Source organism: Mustela putorius, unplaced genomic scaffold (genome assembly GCF_011764305.1).
Source record: "Mustela putorius furo isolate JIRA1106 unplaced genomic scaffold, ASM1176430v1.1 tig00000083_pilon_pilon_pilon, whole genome shotgun sequence".
NCBI classification, from domain to species: domain Eukaryota; kingdom Metazoa; phylum Chordata; class Mammalia; order Carnivora; family Mustelidae; genus Mustela; species Mustela putorius.
Genome location: NW_025421273.1, coordinates 40,552,609 through 40,571,651, shown reverse-complemented (window position 1 = coordinate 40,571,651; position 19,043 = coordinate 40,552,609). Strand labels below are relative to the sequence as shown.

The window sequence follows — 19,043 nt, the reverse complement described above, 5'->3', positions numbered from 1 at the left end:
AACATAGCATCAATCTTGACTTGAAGTTCAGTCTCTTTAGGAAAGGAGAAAATCTGTTTGCATTCAAAAGTCATTAGATACTTTGGATTAATGCATGTTTCAGTGCCTTAATTGAGCCCCTCAAAGAAAAAAGAAAAGCACATAAAAGGTGTTATTTCCTTGTGGTTTGGGATTGAGCTGTTTGGATCTCTTTCTTTGCAAACAGAAATAAAATGCCTTTAGTCTCTAAAAAGAAGTTAATTTAATGATCAGATTTAAAAAATATTTTTCCAGGGTGCCTGGGTGGCTCAGTGGGTTAAGACTCTGCCTTCGGCTCAGATCATGATCTCAGGGTCCTGGGAATGAGCCCCACATCAGACTCTCTGGTTGGTGGGGAGCCTGCTTCTCCCCCTCTCTCTAGGCCTGCCTCTCTGCCTACTTGTGATTTCTCTCTCTCTCAAATAAATAAAAAATCTTTAAAAAATTTTTAAAAAATAAAAAATATTTTTCCACGTGGATCTTTCCTTGAACATTTACCCCTATTTATTCTTCTTCACTAAAAGATAGAAGTTGTGAAAATAATGGTTATTTGCCTTGTCGCCTGTTCAGTCCTTCTACACATAGAAGTTTTCTTGGTTTAAAAAAAAAAAAGTATTCTGCACAGTTATGGGTTCCTCAGCTAATCTAGAATCTTAAAATCTAAGAGTCACATTTCCCAAGAACCCAAATTAGGAAAGATAGTTTGAAGAAATGCAACAAACATAGGGAGCAGACATGCCTTACTTGGACCCCAGCTCCTCCTGATGTTGCTTTAGGATCAGTTATGGAGCAAAGCAAAAGATAAATTATTAGGACTTAATTTAAATACATTAACCAATATCCACTATAGAATTAGGATGATAACTAAATATATAGTATAATAGTTTCTTACCTAATCTCAAATTCAGAATTTCAGAGACAATTTTTTTTCTGTTTTAGCTTACTTAAGATCAGAAAACTGATGAACTCCAAACTACAAAGAACTTATTATAGGCTCTTAAAATAATTCCATGAAATTGTAATTGCAAGTATTCAAAACTAAATTAACCTTTTTGTAAATTTTGTAAATGTGGTGATCCAACAAATTTGGCAAAGAAAAGTTTTACATGTTCCAATGTTGGAAAAACATGGGTAATTTAAAAAGCATAAAATAGAAATTTAACCATTAAAATGTTTTCTATAGAATTAGAGTCATGTAAATATTTAAGAAAATATATTTATAAAATGGATAATCACTTTTGATCCTTTGAATTAAAAAGGAAAAATGGTTTAAAATACTGATAAATGGGGAACATCTAGGTGATGCATTCAGTTAAGCATCCAACTCTAGGTTTCAGCTGAAGTCATGATCTCAGGGTTGTGAGATCAAGCTGCACATTAGGATCCATGCTTGGGTTTCTCTCCCCCCTAAATAAATAAATAAATAAATCTTTCAAAATATATATTGCTAAGTAGGATATAGTCATAATAAAAATGTAGTCATATCAATGGTGATATATTCAAGAATTGTTTTCAAACAAGATGTTTGCAGATTGGTAAATTTGGTGCTTTGGCCACTTGGTAATTTACCATTTCAAGTCTTGTGCTTGCTTCGGCAGCACATATACCATTTCAAGTCTTGATTTCATGAGGTTCTATTAAAATTCATGTGAGGATACCTCATTCAGGTAGGAAGTCTTCCTGGAAAAAGCAACTTCTAAACTTGAGTAATGAGCTAGCTGAATAAACCAGGGAAAGTAAGTTGTCAAAAAAAAATCACACACAAAGAGGCAAACATAGTGCTTAAGAATGCACACACTAAGTCCCACCTGCAATTGGAGTAACTCCAAACTTCATCGCACTCAGCCTTTTTATCTGTAAGCATGGAGGGGTAAAGAAAGACTCTACCTTCTAGGGGTATTGTGATGAGTCAGTGATACCATACTTTAGGATTTATTAGAATAATGCCTAGTGTACAGTTAACATTTGAGTAAAAATAACTAGGAACTTGGAAGACAATATGGGATAATTTGCTCTTTTCCAAAATTGTCATTTTTGTCATCTATAAACCAAAAACAATGAAAAAAGAAGAATGATGCAGTTCCAGCAGAAAGTGGTGACCTAGAATCATACCCATTGCATGCTTCTCTCCTCTGCCCCCATCCTAGAGCATGTAAAGAGGCACATTGGATCCAGACAGGCCAACATGGCATCCATTCCAAATTCCCACTTATTGGGCATATTGGCATTTCTTTGCATTTCTATGTCTGTGTCTTAAAATATAATATACTTTATAGTTAAATAATCATAATGTTTATTTACTGTGAATAATGCATTTAAACCAGTATCATGAGGATTACTGATAGGATTATATTTTATAGCATGGAGATTATCAACTAAGACAGTGAGTTTAATAGTGAAAATTATTTAAGAGGATTTCTGCTGCAATCCACATCATAGTCAGTGCACGTTTTGGTATTCTGAGGCTACCAAAACCAGTGGCCTACATTTGGATATAATGGAAAATAGATGTTGGCACAGACGAAAGCCACATGAGTCATTTGCTCTGTGAACACATTCCTGCATCATGTTCTGCCTGTGACATAGGAACTACTCTCTGTAGGGAGAGGGACTGCTCACCTTGGCCTTCCCATTCAAATAACTACTTTTCTGTAAACAGTCTCTGACAAACAGTCATTATCTGGACCATGTTATCTCTCACTCCTCTAATTTTATAACTTACTTATCCTTTTTAAATTATTAATGTCTTATCCTTTAAGAACAGTGTAACACATAAACTATGTCTTTCTTTCCCCACAGCATGAAAGGTGCTCTAGCACACCATAATGTTCATTCAAAGCCTCACTGCCCCATCTTCTCAACTTTTTAAAAAAAACATTTTATTTATTTATTTGTTTGTTTGTTTGTTTGTTTTTATTTATTTGAGAAAGAGTCTTGAGACGGGAGGGGGTAAGAGGGAGAGAACCATCAGGCAGACTCCCCTCTGAGCCCAGAACTCAACATAGGATTTGATCTCATGACCCTGAAATCAAGAGTCAGATGCTTAACTGACTGAGCCACCCATGCACCCTTCCCCACCCAATCCTCTTGACTCTAGGTCATTGTCAGCACCTCTCTCCATCTTTGTAAAAGATTACATCCCTTAGGCTAATATTAAGGTTTACTGAAAATTTCAGCATTCGCCACATGAATACTTGACCCCTAAATTCTACATGTAAAAAAATCCCCAGGTCTACCTGTTGATGGTTGAAAGATAATGAGAACTGTTACTATGATTTGTAAAATCACTATAGACCCTAAAGACTCCACTAAAAAACTATTAGTAGTGATAAATGAATTCAGTAAAGTTGCAGGATACAAAATTAATACACAGAAATCTGTTCTGCTTTTATACACCAATAACAAAGCAGAAAGAAATAAAATAACCTGGGAAAAAATATTAAGGAAGTGAAAGACCTCTACTCTGAAAACTATAAAACACTGTTGAAAGAAATTGAAGATGCCACAAATGAAAAGACATTCCATCTCATGGATTAAAGGAATATTATTAAAATGCTGAGTTTCTGAACACTAATGGAATAGCAAAAAGAGAACAATCCCATTTACAGTTGCACTAAATATAATACCTAGGAAAATCACCTTACCAAAAAGATGAAAGACCTGTACTCCAAAAACAGTAACACACTGATGAAACAAAGACGACACAAATGGAAAGATTTTTCCATGCTCATGGAAAGGAAGAACCAATATTGTTAAAATGTCCACACTACCCAAAGCAATCTACAGATTTAATGCAATCCCTATAAAGATACCAATAACATTTTTTAAAAAATATTTATTTATTTATTTGACAGAGATCACAAGTAGGCAGAGAGGCAGGCAGAGAGAGGAGAAAACAGGCTCCCCGCGAAGCAGAGAGCCCTATGTGGGGCTTGATCCTAGGACCCTGGGATCATGACCTGAGCTAAAGGCAGAGGCTTTAACCCACTGAGCCACCCAGGAGCTCCATCCAATAACATTTTTTACAGAACTAGAATAATACTAAAATTTATGTGGAACTAGAAAAAGAAGCTAAATAGCGAAAGCAATCTTAAGAAAGAAGATCAAAGCTGAAGATATCATAATGCTAGATTTCAGGATATACTACAAATGTATAATATCAAAAACAGTTTGGTACTGGACAAAAATAGACATAGATCAATGGAACAGAATAGAAAACCCAGAAACTGACAAAGCAGAAAAGACTACCCAACAGCAAAAAGACACTCTCTTCGATAAATGGTTTTGGGAAAACTGGACAGCTACATGCAAAAGAATAAAACGGGACCACTTTCTTACACTATACACAAAAATAAATTCAAAGTGAATTACAGACTTTAAGTGTGAGACCTGAGCTATAAAGCTCCTAGAATAAAACAGAGGCAGTAATCTCTTTGACACTGGTTTAGCAACATATTTATGGTACATCTCGAGCAGGGGAAACAGAAACAAAAATAAATTATTAGGACTATACCAAATAAAAAGCTTTTTACACAGCAAAGGAAACCAACAAAAGGCAACCTGCCAAATGGGAGAACATATTTGCAAATGATATCCCCAATAAGGGGCTAATATCCAAAATATATAAATAACTTTCACAACTCAACACCAAAATAGCAGATAATCCGATTAAAATGGACAGAGGACCTGAGTAAACAGTTTTCTGAAGACCTCCAGATGGCCAACAGAAACATGAAAAGATACTCAATATCACTCATCATCAGGGAAATGCCAGTCAAGAACAAAATGAAAACAAAACAAAACAAAAACAGAAACGCAATGAGATGGCACTTCACACCAGTCAGAAAAGCTGGTTTCCAAACAGACAGGAAATAGCAGATGTCACTCTGTGGAGAAAAAACCCCTCATTCACCTTCCCTGTTGGTGGGAATGCAAGATAGTGCAGCCACTATGGAAAGCAGTATGGAGTCTCCCCCAAAAATTAAAAATAGAAATACCATACAATTCAGTAATTCCACTACTGTGTATTTACCCAAAGAAAATGAAGACATTAATTCAAAAAGATAGATGCACCCCTATGTTTATTGCAGCATTATTTTTACAATAGCAAGTTATGGAAGCATCCCAAGTATCCATTGATAGTCAAATGGATGAAGAAGTGGTGCATATGTATTGAATGGAATAATACTCAGCCATAAAAAGAATGAAATCTTGCCACTTGCAACAGCATGGATGGACCTAAAAGATATTGTGCTAAATGGAACAAGTCAGAGAAAGACAAATACGATGTGATTTTATATACATGTAGAGTCTAAAAAACAAAACACAGAAACAGATCCATAAATACAGAGAACAAATGGACGGTTGACAGAAGGGAGGTGGGTTGGTAATGGGCAGAATGGGTGAAGGGAAGTGGGAGGTGTACAGGTTTCCAGATATGGAATGAATAGTTCATGGGAATAAAAGGCATAGCATAGGGAATATAGTCAAATGATATAGTAGCAGTTTAGGATGACAGATGATAGCTATGTTTGTGATTAGAGCAAACACAGACTTGCCAAATCACTATGTTGTATGCGTGAAACTAATGGAATGCTGTGTATCAACTATACTTCAATTAAAAAAAAAAGTCTATATTGCTCATTAAATTTCTCCAGGTAAGAGATGTCAAGTGAAACTTAACCTGTTTAATATTTATAAACTCTCAGTCACAGCCCTATGCTGGTTAGCCATCATTCTCAATAATCTTTCATTTTTTGCAGGAGAGGGCTTATTTTGTTGTAGTGAAGTATATGTAACATGAAGCTGTTTATTTTAACCATATTTAAGTATATAAACTTCAATGGCAATGGTTACATTCACATTATGCAAGCATTACCAATTTCTCAACATTTTAACATATTTAAACGAAACTTTGGAATTAAGCTAGATACTAAGTATTTTATCAGTTTTTACTTGACAGTTACAATCATAATTTTATCTGAAAATTGCAAGTTACAAAAATGCATAAAATACATTTGTGAAAATATTTGTATTCAGCCTGAATTTGTATGTTTCAATTCCACATCTGGATTTGATGGAATTTAGGAAAATAACAGTGTTACATGTTTGAAAAATTTTAGACCTTTCTTTATTCACTATTTAATAAGTTAATGATCACTTTCTAAGTGCAGGCACTGTACTAGGCTCACATTTCAGTGACCATATCAGACAAACACCCTGCTTGCCTGGAGTCTTTCTAGCAGGGCATTCAAATAATCACATTAGATAACTGCCATAGAGTAAAGTAGAGAACTGTGGGGTGATATCTTGTAAACATTACTACATGGAAGATCTTTACTGTTTATGCTACTCACAATTTCATACTTAATTTTATATTACCATTTTCATTACATTTTCTTTCAATATCCGTAACTTAAGTGCTCCTTCAGATTTTTGCTTTCTAGGCTTTGCAGTTCTTACTGGGGAAATTTCTGGAGATGTTTCTTCAGTTCTTGCTTCTTGTGAAAAGAAAAAATAACTTTTCTCTTTCCACTCCATCTACACCCTGATCCAGTTTATTGGGTATCCTTCCCTTGTGGCTCCATCTGCTATATGCTTCTGATTCTCTGTTGTTTGTCCTCACATCTTATACTTGATTAAATTTTCATCCCTATGATAATCTGATGGAAGTTCTGTATGCCCGAAATTTCCCAGTCACAAGACGTTCTGAACACTAGTTAGGAAAATGCACCTTTATAGCCCGCAGAACCAATGTGAACTCTAATCCTTGGATTCAGAAGCGGATTTAATACATATCTATGTATTTTTCCACATTTTCAGGAATGTATCTGTGGGATTCTAATAGGGATTGTGTGGGAGGAAGAGAAAAACATAGAAAGAAGTTAAACAGATCTGCCATAGAACTTCTCAGCATTTTCAATATGCTACTATGTACTGTTAGTTTCAAAGAAGAGGCTGTAATGCAAATATAGAGCATGTCCCCAAATCCTGTGTCCACAGACAGGATACCATAGGAATTACAGATAACACAAGCATATGACACATTCAGGCAGAAATGACCTGGAGGAGGCAGGTTTGAAATGAGAAACAATCTGAATAAGTAATCTGAGAGACTTCTTTGAAGCTGTATGTTAAATGCATGTTAAAATGCATTTCCATGGTCTACCTTTCAATTGATTTTTGTAGCTCTAAGATGCCTGTATTGCTTTCTTGGTTAGAAAACTCCAACGTGCCAGTTCTGTCAAAGTTAAGACCTCAGTCATGACAATGAGCACGAACATGAGAGGCATCCACGTTTACATGGCATGAATCTTTTAAACTTACCTTGTACCAAGTCTTGCTTTCCTATGAGATGTTGTATTTTCTTTTCAGAGTGCCAGAGCAGAACTGGAAAGGCTGAGGGTCAGTGAAAAGCGGGATCAAGAGTTGGGGGATAGCAGCTTGAAGGAGAGAGCCTCCATGGTGGCCCACTGCCTGGAGCACAAGGATGAGAAACTTCGAACTCGAACCAGAAAACATCGGAGTTTCAACTGTCTGGAGGACACAGAGGCTGAAGTCTTTCCTGGGCAACAAAAAAGCCATAAAGGCCTCAAGACATTGAGGAAGACTGAGGACAGGAATGGCAAAGCTGCTTTGGACTCTGATAGTAAGTTACCGTCAAGGGTAATTGAAGAACTTAGCGTGGTGCTGCAGCGGACCAGAACCCTTCCAAGAGACTTAGAGGACGAGCAGATCTTGCAGAAAGAGATAAAATAGTTTTGCACATTATTTTTTTTAAATATTGTATACTATGTGTGTGCAAACCAGAAACTGAACAGTAAAATTCATGGTTTGTGAGATTTGTCTAGCTATACATAAGCATTTAAATAGCATTTTAAAATATCTATGTACATATGTGGTAAGAATAAGATGATGCTTTTTTAGGTCTGAACAAAGCTTGTACAGTTCAACTGTAGACACCCTGGGTTACTTTGAGCCAGCGAAGCTTTTTACAGTAGTCTGTTGAATGGTGTAATTTATGAGCAGAAATCTCAAACTGTACTGTATTGTATAAAATGCTTTGTTTAAATGAAGCCTACGAAACTGTATGTAACACATTTTGCACTTTGAGAAACCCTGTATATTAAGTTACCGTATATGTGTATGTTTAGGTTTACATAGGGTCCACCTTATGGAAAAGAAAGGGAAGTTGAAAAGGGGAAGGATATATTTTAGTAGCTGCCTATCAAACATTGAAGTTTTAAAAAACCGCAAGGAGTGAACCAAAAACCAAGGAGGTCACTTAAGTTCTGATCCGTTGTGAACCAGAATGAATCTCATTAATGGGAAACTGTGTAAGAAAAAAGCCTAGTGACTGTTTCCCAAGATAGTGTTCAGCCAACAACCATGAATAATGGCAGAGGCCACGCTTGCTTACGGTGTTGGTGAACGACCACAGAGTACACTCACGACGCTTCAGTTCTGCAGTAGGGGCTGCGGACAAGAAATGGATGCTGCATCGAAGAGTCATTGGATGCATGGTACCTGGTGTGGACGCCATTTGCACTGTTGCTGTATACATTTTGTTTTAATTCCTTGCTATGGTTTTCATACAAATTCACTCTCACAGGGATTTGTTATTTGATTTTTTTCATCGTTGTTGTTTTACTGGGTATTTCCTTTCTTATTTTAAGTAAGGTGGTAATAGGTTTCTCTGCAGTGTCAGAATTAACTGGAAGTTTACAGCTTGTGGCCATTTTAGGGTGAGGGATAACTTATCCCACTCTTGGTGGCTACCAGTTCACATTTGAACAAGTCTCTTTATTTAAGGGAAAAAAAAAAATCTCCTGGTACCTAATAAATAATAAGAAAACCCTCTGTTTTTGCTTCCACGTCAAGGTCAGCAACTGAGTTAGCGATTTTCCTCCAACAGTTGATACTGTCTAATTATAGTTCACATTAGGAACAGCGCTATTCATCAGTTTATTAAGAATTTTATTAGGCCTGATGAGTTTTGATTAAAATTATATAGGAAGCTCTCTTTCAACCACTTATTTCCCCCCTGTTTTTCAGGTGACTTCTTCAGAATCTGTTATACAAAGGCCCATACTTTGGTCAGTCCAATCATAGTATAGTAATATACTCTTAAATGCTCTGAATTTCTTCATTGTGAAATACTGATCACTTATATTTGGCAGTGAAACAATAGTTTACCGTGGGTGTATATTTATTCCTTAAAAAAAATTCCAGTCGATTTGGATTTAAAGAAACTGCAGGTCGGTTTATGAAATAGGTATTAGCACTGCTGGGGAGCCTTCACTTAAAGCAAGAAATGGTATTTAGGAAAAAAAAATCTAAAATTATTATTCCTCATAAAAGATAATATTTATGAGATAAGCAGGCATATGACAGTGTTTGACACTGGGAAAGTATCCGGAGTCTTTTTACCTGCCTTATCTGAATATTTTTAAAACTGGAGCTTAAAATCTAATAGCCCTGTTTCCCTTCCCTTCCTGTATAATTGTCTCCATTTTTCAAGAGTAAGATAAGGGCTAATGATGACATCTCATATTTTGAATAAAAATTAAAATTGTTTTACAAGTCCATGTGAATGTGATTGTTTTCAGAAGTTAAAGATTATTTTGAGATAAATCCACTCTTCTTTCCTCTTTCCTTTTTTGAATATATACTTGAATATATACTTTCCTTTTTCCTTATTTGAATATATATTTCAAACAAGCTATATGATTTTTTCCCAAATATGTCAGTATGAATATCATTCTACTTTAAATGATGAATATCCACAGATAGGACACAACTATATTGATGGTACTCTTTCATTTCTATAGCCCTAAAGTTAATTACTAGACACAGCTGTTAAATATTTGACTTCTAAACAAATCATTACCTGATGATTTATGAAAATGGCACTGAAACTCAAAAATAAGCAAAAGTAATTGGAGCGAAATTCGACTTGTGTTTCTAACTATAATAGCTGTCAATTTGCACTGTTCGCACTGTTCAGATGACAGTTTATAGTTCTAAAATACACATCAACTGTTTATTGCAAAAGGAAATATTTTTGAAAATGCATCAAATTTGTTTGAAGAGACTAGTATTCACATATTTTCATGTCTTCTCGAACTTGAAAATCACAGTGGGGAAAAGATGATTAAAACTTTTACCATCTTTTCAAAATTTGTACCAAGACTTTGATAATTATCATATGCTCAAAAAAATAGAATTACATTTATAATGTGAACGATTTTCTGTCATGTGTACAATCATGTTGATTTCTAATCATCTGGAAAACAAATGAGTATTAGGTAACAAATTAATCTGTTTTATATCTGTTATTTTATTATTTTGAACAATTTTTATGGCAAATATTCTAAGTTATATTGTACATTCCTATCTTCTCTGCCATAGCTACATATGTTGAATGTAAACTTAATTCATATAGCTCTATAGATTTAAGACCTTTTATGAATTATGGGATTCATGTTCAGAATCTAAGTGTCCTCATTTGAGAAGTGGGAGTAATACCTGTCTTGTAGGCATTTTGTGATAACTAATTTTATATATATATTTATATATGTGTTTGTGTATATGTACATATACACACACGTATCTCATAGAATTTTAATAAATGTTACCTATTAATGTATTAGTTTTTCTAGACCTCCTTTGATTCAATCCCTGAGACTTCTTATTTATTTTCAAATTGTCTCCATCAGTTTTCTTTTTCCCCCCATGGTTTTTAAAAATATACACTGATAAAACAGATTATCACAGTTGTGGGCTGAATTGTGTTTTAAAGCTCTTTGTTGAAGACCTAATCCCCAGTACTGCAGAATGTGGAATATTTGGAGATGGGGCCATGAAAGAGGTGATTAAGCTAAAAGAAAGTTGGTGCGGGACCTAATCAAATCTGACTGGTATCCTTAAAAAAAAAAAAAAGAGGAAATTTAGAAACTTGAAGAAACACCAGGGATGTATATGCACAAAGAAAAGGCCATGTATGTGAGGACCAAGAAGGTGGCCCTCTGCAAGTCAAGGAGATAGGCCTCAGACAAAACCATCTAATATCTTGATCTTAGACCTCTAACCTCCAGCACTGTAAGGAAAAGCCCTATTGTTCAAGCTACCCCATCTGTGGTATTTTGTTAATAAAAGCCCTAGCACACTTCTATGTTAAATCTTAATATAGGTGTCCGAGTACTCCCTGATATTTATACATATTGGTTCTGACACTTTTGTTACCCCACCTCTCAGAATCTAACATCAATGCAATCTAACATCGATGGAATCTAACATCAATGCAATGAATACAGTGTGATTTTACAGCTATCATAATGACTAATGGAGAAGATGAGGCCATGTTGAGATGTAACTACTTAGAAGTCAACTAGCCAGATAACTTGAGTGCTGAAATAATATAAACAATTGAAAATTTGCCCAGCAAAATTATAATTTGGGTCTGCTCATAAAGATTCAAGTTCTATGACCTCAAGAACACTATTCCAGCAGAGTGAAGATGCTGACCCCTCACACACCTGATAGAGAATACTGTGAATCCTTCCAATGAACAACCCAGAGAGATCTTGAGTTCAGTAACAGTATTCACTAGACTAGAGATAAAGTCCTTTCAAACCATAATCCTACATGCCTAAGATTGGATCAACACTAACCTTCATCTAATAAAAGTGACATCTGTATCTCATTGGAGGGGATCTCATCTCCCCTTCCCCTCCAGTAAATTATCTCACATGCTACTTTTTTTTATCCCCTCCCATTTTCTCTCTGAAACCTCTGCATTCAGCCCTGTTTCCTGATATTTTTAACTGCTCCTGGCAAGGTCAGAACAACCTTACTGCTAATTTAAATGGTCACTTCTCAGGTGTTGTACCTGACCACCTGTCACCACTTGTAGCATTTCACACAGTTGATCACCCCACCTTTGTGGAATACATTCTAACGTTAGTCTCCAGGATATTTCTATCATGTGATTTTCTCTTTCATTAGTCTGTCTTGGATTCCTTACTGGATACTCATCTCTATATAACTGAACTAGAGGAACTCACTTAATCTCATAGCTTCAAATAGAGTACATATTCTGACTAAATAGTTTCAGTCTGGACCTACCCATTGAGCTCCAGACTGTAATTTACATTCCCACCTGAGTGCCCAGCTGTCGTTTCAAATCCACCATATCTAATGTTCTTTATCTATTCCTCATCCTTTCCATTCCACCCTCCTCTGCCCTTTCTAGGACTCGGGTACGAAAGGTCAAGCACATTACTCAGGTAATGATCAACAGAGTTGGCATTTGAGTGCAAGCAGAAGTCCTAGCTCAGAAGCCTTTCTAAACTCCACGTTAGCTTGGTCTGAATGGTCTTTCCTGAATGATTACCAAAGATGCACTATGCGGAACAAATCACAAATTAATCTTTTTAAATATAAGAAAAAGCCAAATTAATCTTTTTAAATAAAAAATAGTCTCTCCTAACAACGTTTGAATAACTTTCTATTTCTGTTAAATTGAAAGTATAAATATAAGGCCTGGAATAATTGGTTTCAATGTACCAACTGCTACTTCTGTCATCTCACCAATTTTCACCTCCCTCACTTTGATACAAGCATACTTGCTCCTCAAAATTACCATGCATGAAAATGCTTTAGCTTTGCATGAACTATTCCCTATAAGTAACATGCTGTCCAGACATACATATATTTCACTGGTCACCATCAAATGGCTCCTTAATAGACCTCTGAACAATCCATATAAAATGGCATCATTACTTTCTATCCCCTTTATCTTCTTACATCACAGACCTTATCACTGTCTAAAAATTTACATATTTATTAGTATACATTTTCATGGCCTAATTATTTTTTTTAAGATTTTATTTATTTATTTGAGAGAGATAGAGAGATCACAAGTAGGCAGAGAGGCAGGCAGAGAGAGGGGGAAGCAGGCTCACTGCTGAGCAGAGAGCCCAATGCAGGGCTCGATCCCAGGACCCTGAGATCATGACCTGAGCCGAAGGCAGAGGCTTAACCCACTGAGCCACCCAGGTGCCCCGGTCTAATTATTTCTAATAGGATCTGTCAGTGAAGAATCTTAAGGTTACCACTATATTCCCAGCACTTAGAACAGTGTCGATACCATAGCCTATAGTCACTACTGAAATATATACTAAATAAATGAAGTCATGGTATAAGGAATGCTTGAAGAAAAAAAAAAATGGTCCTACCAAGAGCTAGGAATAATAGATCTTAAAAAATCTGTACCGACTATTGCTGAAATGAATAGGAATAAATGTGGCAACACTCTGAGGAAGTAGGAACTTTCAAGATATTGTACAGCTGCTCTTTTTCTGGGGGTATTCACAGAATCTATACACAGGAAGTAAGTTGAAAATAATCTGGTCTTTGATCAAATTGAGAGATGCTTTTTGCAGAGAGATAAATCAGAGTTTTTGGACATTTGTGTAGCCAAGGAGGCAAAATTAGAGACTCAAGGGACAAAAATCCGAGGAAAAAGGGAAGAATGAAACTGACTACAGCTGGCTTTCCTTTTGAGACAATGTGCTGAATAAGGAAACATAGGGCAGTATGCTACTAAGTTCATTGGAAAGGCTTCAAGAGCAGAGTTTGTAGGCTTACAGTACTAAGAAGACAAAGATTCAAGTTTATTTACTCTCATGGAGAGGTTTCCTTGTGAACATAAAAAGCTCCAGTTGGAAACCTTGGAGATCCATATGGTCAGAGCATATATGAATTGGAATCTGAACGGAACATGGTCAAAACTGCCTCACAACCTCAATTCATCTCAGTTCCTGATTGGGTCCAAGATCACGAGCTTTCTCTGCTAAAACAGGAAAAATAATATTATGTAGAACTTCACTGTCTAGCATTGGAAAAAAAAAAAAAGGCATTCGCCTTCTGGTGTCAAAACCACATAAAGACACTAGTTAAAAAAAAAAACAAAAAACTACAGACCAATATTCCCATAAAAATCCTTAGCAAAACATTAGCAAGCTGAACCCACAAATACATAAAAAAATCATTCACCATGATCAGGTGGGATTTATTTCCAGGATACCACAGTGGTTCTATATTTAAATTAGTCAACGTGCTACATCAACAAGACAAAAGATAAAATCTATACAATCATTTCAATAGATGTAAACAAAAAAAATACAACATCCATTCATGTTAAAAACCCTCAATAAAGTAGCTCTATGGGGAATATTTCTCAGCATAATAAAGGCCATATATGAAAGACCCAACCTAACATCACTCTCAATGGTGGAAAACTGAAAGCTTTTCCCCTAAGATCAGGAACAAGACAAGGATGTCCAGTATCACCATTTTTATTCAACATGGTAATGGAAATCTGAGCCACAGCTATCAGAAAAGAAAAAGGAATAAAAGGCATCCAAACTGGTAAGGAAGAAATAAAACTATCACTATTTGCAGGAGTCATGATACTATATATAAAAACCCTAAAGACTCCACCCAAAAACTATTACAACTGATAAATAAATTCAGTAAGCCTGACTCCACCCAAAAATTATTACAACTGATAAATGAATTCAGTAAGGCTGCAGGATACAAAATCAATGTACAGAAATTCATAGCACTTTTATACACTAATAATGAACCAAGAGAAATTAAGAAAGCAGTCCATTTACAGTCACACCAAAAATACCTAGCAAAAAAGTTAACCAAAGACCTGTACTCAGAAAACTATATAATATTTTTTAAAAAGATTTTATGTATTTGAGAAGAGAGCCAGCACAAGTGGTGGTGGGGGATGCCAAGGAAGAAACAGACTCTACCAAGCAGGGATCCTGGTGTAGGGCTCAATCATAGGACCCTGGGATCCTCCTGACCGAAGGCAGACACTTAACCAACTGAGCCACCCAGGTGCCCCTGAAAACTATAAAATATTGATGAAAGAAATTAAAGACAATGCAAAAAATGGAAAGCTATTCCATGCTCATAGATTGAAAGAATACATTTTGTTAAAATGTCCATACTACCCAAAGTCATCTACACATTTAATGTGATCCCTGCCAAAATACCACCAGCATTTTTCTCAGAACTAGAACAAACAATCCTAATTTGTGTGGAACCACAAAAGATTTTGAACAGACAAAACAATCTTGAAAAAGAAAACAAAAACAAAACAAAACAAAAAAAAACTAGAGGCTTCACAATTTCAGAGTTCAAGTTATACTATAAACCTGTAGGGTTCAAAACAATATGGTACTGGCACAAAAACACAGATCAATCAAACAGGATAGAAAGCACAGAAACGAACCCACAATTATATGGTCAATCTTCAACAAAAGAGGCAAGAATATGCAATGAGAAAAAAACAAATGGTATTGGGAAAAATGGACCTCCACATGCAAAAGAATGAGACCTTTTTTTTTTTTTTTTTACACCATACATAATAATAAACTCAGAATAGATTAAATATCTAAATATCACACCTGAAACCATAAAAATCTAAGAAGAGAGCACCTGCAGTAAATTTTCTAACATTGGCCATAACAACGTATTTCTAGATACATCTCTTCCAGCAAGGGAAATAAAGGCAAAAATAAGTTACTGGGACTGCACCAAGATAAAATTTTCTACACAGCCAAGGAAAATAATCAACAAAACTAAAATCTACTGAATGGGAGAAGATATTCACAAATGTTACCAATAAAGTGTTAGTATTCGAAATGTATAAAGAACTTAGGCAACCTACCACATAAAAACCCCACAAATAATCCATTGAAAAATGGTCAGAAGACATGAACAGACATTTCTCCAAAGAAGACATACAGGCCAAGAGACACATGAAAAAATGCTCAACATTAGTTATGATAAGGAAGTGTAAATCAAAATCACAATGAGATATCCCCTCAAGCCTGTCAAAATGGCTAAAATAAAAAACTCAAGAAACAAGTGTTGGCAAGGATGTGGAGAAAAAGAAATCCTTGTACACTATTGGTAGGAATGCAAACTGGTACAGACAGTATGGAAAACAGTATGGAGTTTCCTCAAAAACCTGAAACTAGAACTACCCTACAATTCACATTTCACACTACTAGGTATTTACTCCCCAAAATACAAATACTAAAAAGATTAGATGCGCCCCTGTGTTTATTGCATTATTTACAATAGCCGAATTAGAGAGGCAGCTCCCGTGTCCATAGATAGATGAATGGCTAAAGAAGGTGTGGTGTGTGTACAGTGGAACAGGATTCATCCATAGAAAAGAATGAAATCTTGCCATTTGCCATGACATGGATGGAGCTAGAAAGTATTATGTTAAACAAAGACAGAGAAAGACAAATGAGTTCATTCATGTGGAATTTAAAACATAAAACAAATGGGGGGTTAGGAGGAGAAATAAACCAAGAAACAGACTTTTAACTATGGAGAACAAACTGATGGTTACAAGAGGGGAGGAGGGTGGAGGAATGGGTGAAATACAGGTGATGGGGGCTAAAGAGCACACTTATCATGGGGCACCTGGGTGGCTTGGTTAAGCATCTGCCTGACGTCCTGGGATCAAGTCCCACCTCAGGCCCCTGCTCAGTGGGAAGCCTGCTTTTCCCTCTCCCTCTGACTGCTCTCTCTGTCAAACAAATTAATAAAATCTTTAAAACTAAAAAAAATGAGGAGCACCAAGTAATGTATAGAAATGTTGAATCACTATATTATACACTTGAAACTATTATAACCTGTATATTAACTATGCTAGAATTAATATTCAAAAGCTTAATAAAAGTAAAAGCAAAAGATTGTGATACAGAATAACTACATAAGAATTTTAGATATAGTTTATATTCAGATACAGTTTATATTAAAATTACATTTGAAATAACCTTTAATTTCAAGGCAATACGTTGATGGAATAGTTTATTTAAAAAAAAAAAAAAGTTTTGGGAAGATGGCAAAGTAGGAAGATCCTGAGCTCATCTCATCCTGTGGCCACACCAAAATAAGAGCTACGTCGATGTGATTAACTGAAAATAACCTGAAGACTGGCAGAGCTAAACTTCAATCACAGTGAGAGAGCACATGAAAAATGTTAGGAGGGGTGGAGAGGTGAATGAGAAACAAACTCCTCCCACGACTAGCCACAAACAGAAAAGAACATAACAAGCACGGGGAAAAGAGAAGACGGACCCTGCTCCCGGTCTCCCTGGTATCAGGGACCCTTGTTGCAAAGATGAATCCCCATAATGTCTGGCTTTGAAAGAGAAGCAGGGCCCTGCTCCCAGGAGCTTTCCCTGGTAACAGGGCTTACCCTTGGAAGCAAAGATGAATCCCCATAAACTGTTCCTGCCCTTGAAAACCAGCATACTAAATAACTTGGCTCAAGAGACTGCAAAGAAGCAGCAGTTTGAAAAGCCCAGGGTATTATGTGAAGGCAATATACTGACTAATCTCAGAACCTGTGCTGGAGGGACAGGGATCTGCAGGAGATTTCTCCAGGAACAAAAGCACTGAGAGCTGGTATTTTCTCTTCCCCTCCCCCAGCCTAGATAGATAGAATGCTTGTGAAAGCCAGCATAACACACTTTATCAGCCTTGCTAGCAGGACCAGGTGCCCTACCCCCATGTTCCCCTGCCAACCTACACCATCTAACCTACCTTTCCTGATAGGCAACCCTCCAAAACAACTCCCTGAACAGCCATACCCAGCAGGACCAGCACCACTCCAGAAAGATTCCTGCCCTGGGTATGGGGGATAGATAAACCCATATACCAGCAAATCCACAGTTCCTACAGCTTAGCTTCTTAGCTGGCTGTGCAAGGAGCAAGCCCTGCTATTCAGGGTGCCTGCAGCTGTGGCAGAGGGACTAACTGTAGACAGCCAGGCTGACTGCTGCCCAGTCCGCCAATAAACCACCACCAGCGCAAACAGTCCTCTCAATACTACAGATAGAAAACATGGCCCAGTGCATCCTTCGCAGGCAAAGAGGGTTTTTGCAGCTGGCTGGGAAATCATGGCTCAGCCACAACAGGAGGGTACATGCAGCTCACAGAGGGACACCCCTGGAGTGCCTGGTTGTGGTGACCGGGAGATTGTTCTATGAGGCACCGCAGGACCGCTTCACAAGACCACTACTTTCAAGACCAGAAGACACAGCTGACCTAATTAACAGAAACAAACACAGAGAGTTAGACAAAATGAGACAGATGAATATGTCCCAAAGAACAAGGCAAAATCACTGTAAAAGAGCTAAATTAAATGGAGATAAGCACTATGCCTGGTAAAGAATTTAAAGTCATGGCAATAAGGATATTCACGGGACTTGAGAAAAGAGTGGAGGAACACAATGAGAACTTCAAAAAAGAAATGGAAAATATAAAAAGGAACCAGTCAGATATGAAGACTACAATAACTAAAATAAGAAAATAGAGTAAATCTGTGCACCTGGGTGGATCCGTGGTTTAAGCAGCTGTCTTCAGTTCAGGTCATGATTCCAGGATCCTGGGATCGATCCCCACATTGGGCTCCCTTTTGGGCAAGGAGCCTGCGTCTCCCTCTCCCTCTGCCTCTGCCTCTGCCTGCAGCTCCTCTCACTTGTGCATGCTCTCTCTCTCTCTCTCTCTTTCAAATAAGTAAATAAAATTAAAAATTAAAAAAGAAAAAGAAAATAGTGTGAGGCAACAGCAGATTAGAGGGTACAGAAGAATAGATCAGTGATCTCGAAGACAGGGTAATGTAAAGCAACAAAGCTGAACAGGAAAAAAAAAAAAAGAAAGGAAAAAAGAAAAGAAATGAAAACAGGTTAAAGGAACTCTGTGACACCAATGAGCATAATAACATTAGCATTATAAGGATCCCAGAAGGAGAAGGGGGGGGCATAATACATATTTGAAGAGATAATGGCTGAAAGTTGCATTAATTAGGGTAAGGAAACAGACATCTGGGTCTAGGAAACACAGATAGCCCCTAACAAAATTATCCCTGAAGAGACCCACGAATTAAAACGGCAAAAAACAGTGACAAAGAGAAAATT

The 19,043-nt window shown here is 36.6% G+C and overlaps 1 protein-coding gene across 4 annotated transcripts in view; it reads left to right on the top strand.

Moving 5' to 3' along the window:
- Window positions 1-10,666, top strand: part of ARAP2 (ArfGAP with RhoGAP domain, ankyrin repeat and PH domain 2) — a 173,989-nt gene extending 163,323 nt beyond the window's left edge. For all 4 annotated transcript variants that reach the window (XM_013062209.2, XM_045076340.1, XM_045076346.1 and 1 more), the window contains one exon: window positions 7,393-10,666. In XM_013062209.2, coding sequence (XP_012917663.1) covers window positions 7,393-7,776 — 384 coding nt within the window. In that variant the 3' untranslated portion in view covers window positions 7,777-10,666. The remainder of the gene's footprint in view (window positions 1-7,392) is intronic.
- Window positions 10,667-19,043: the final 8,377 nt, after the last annotated feature.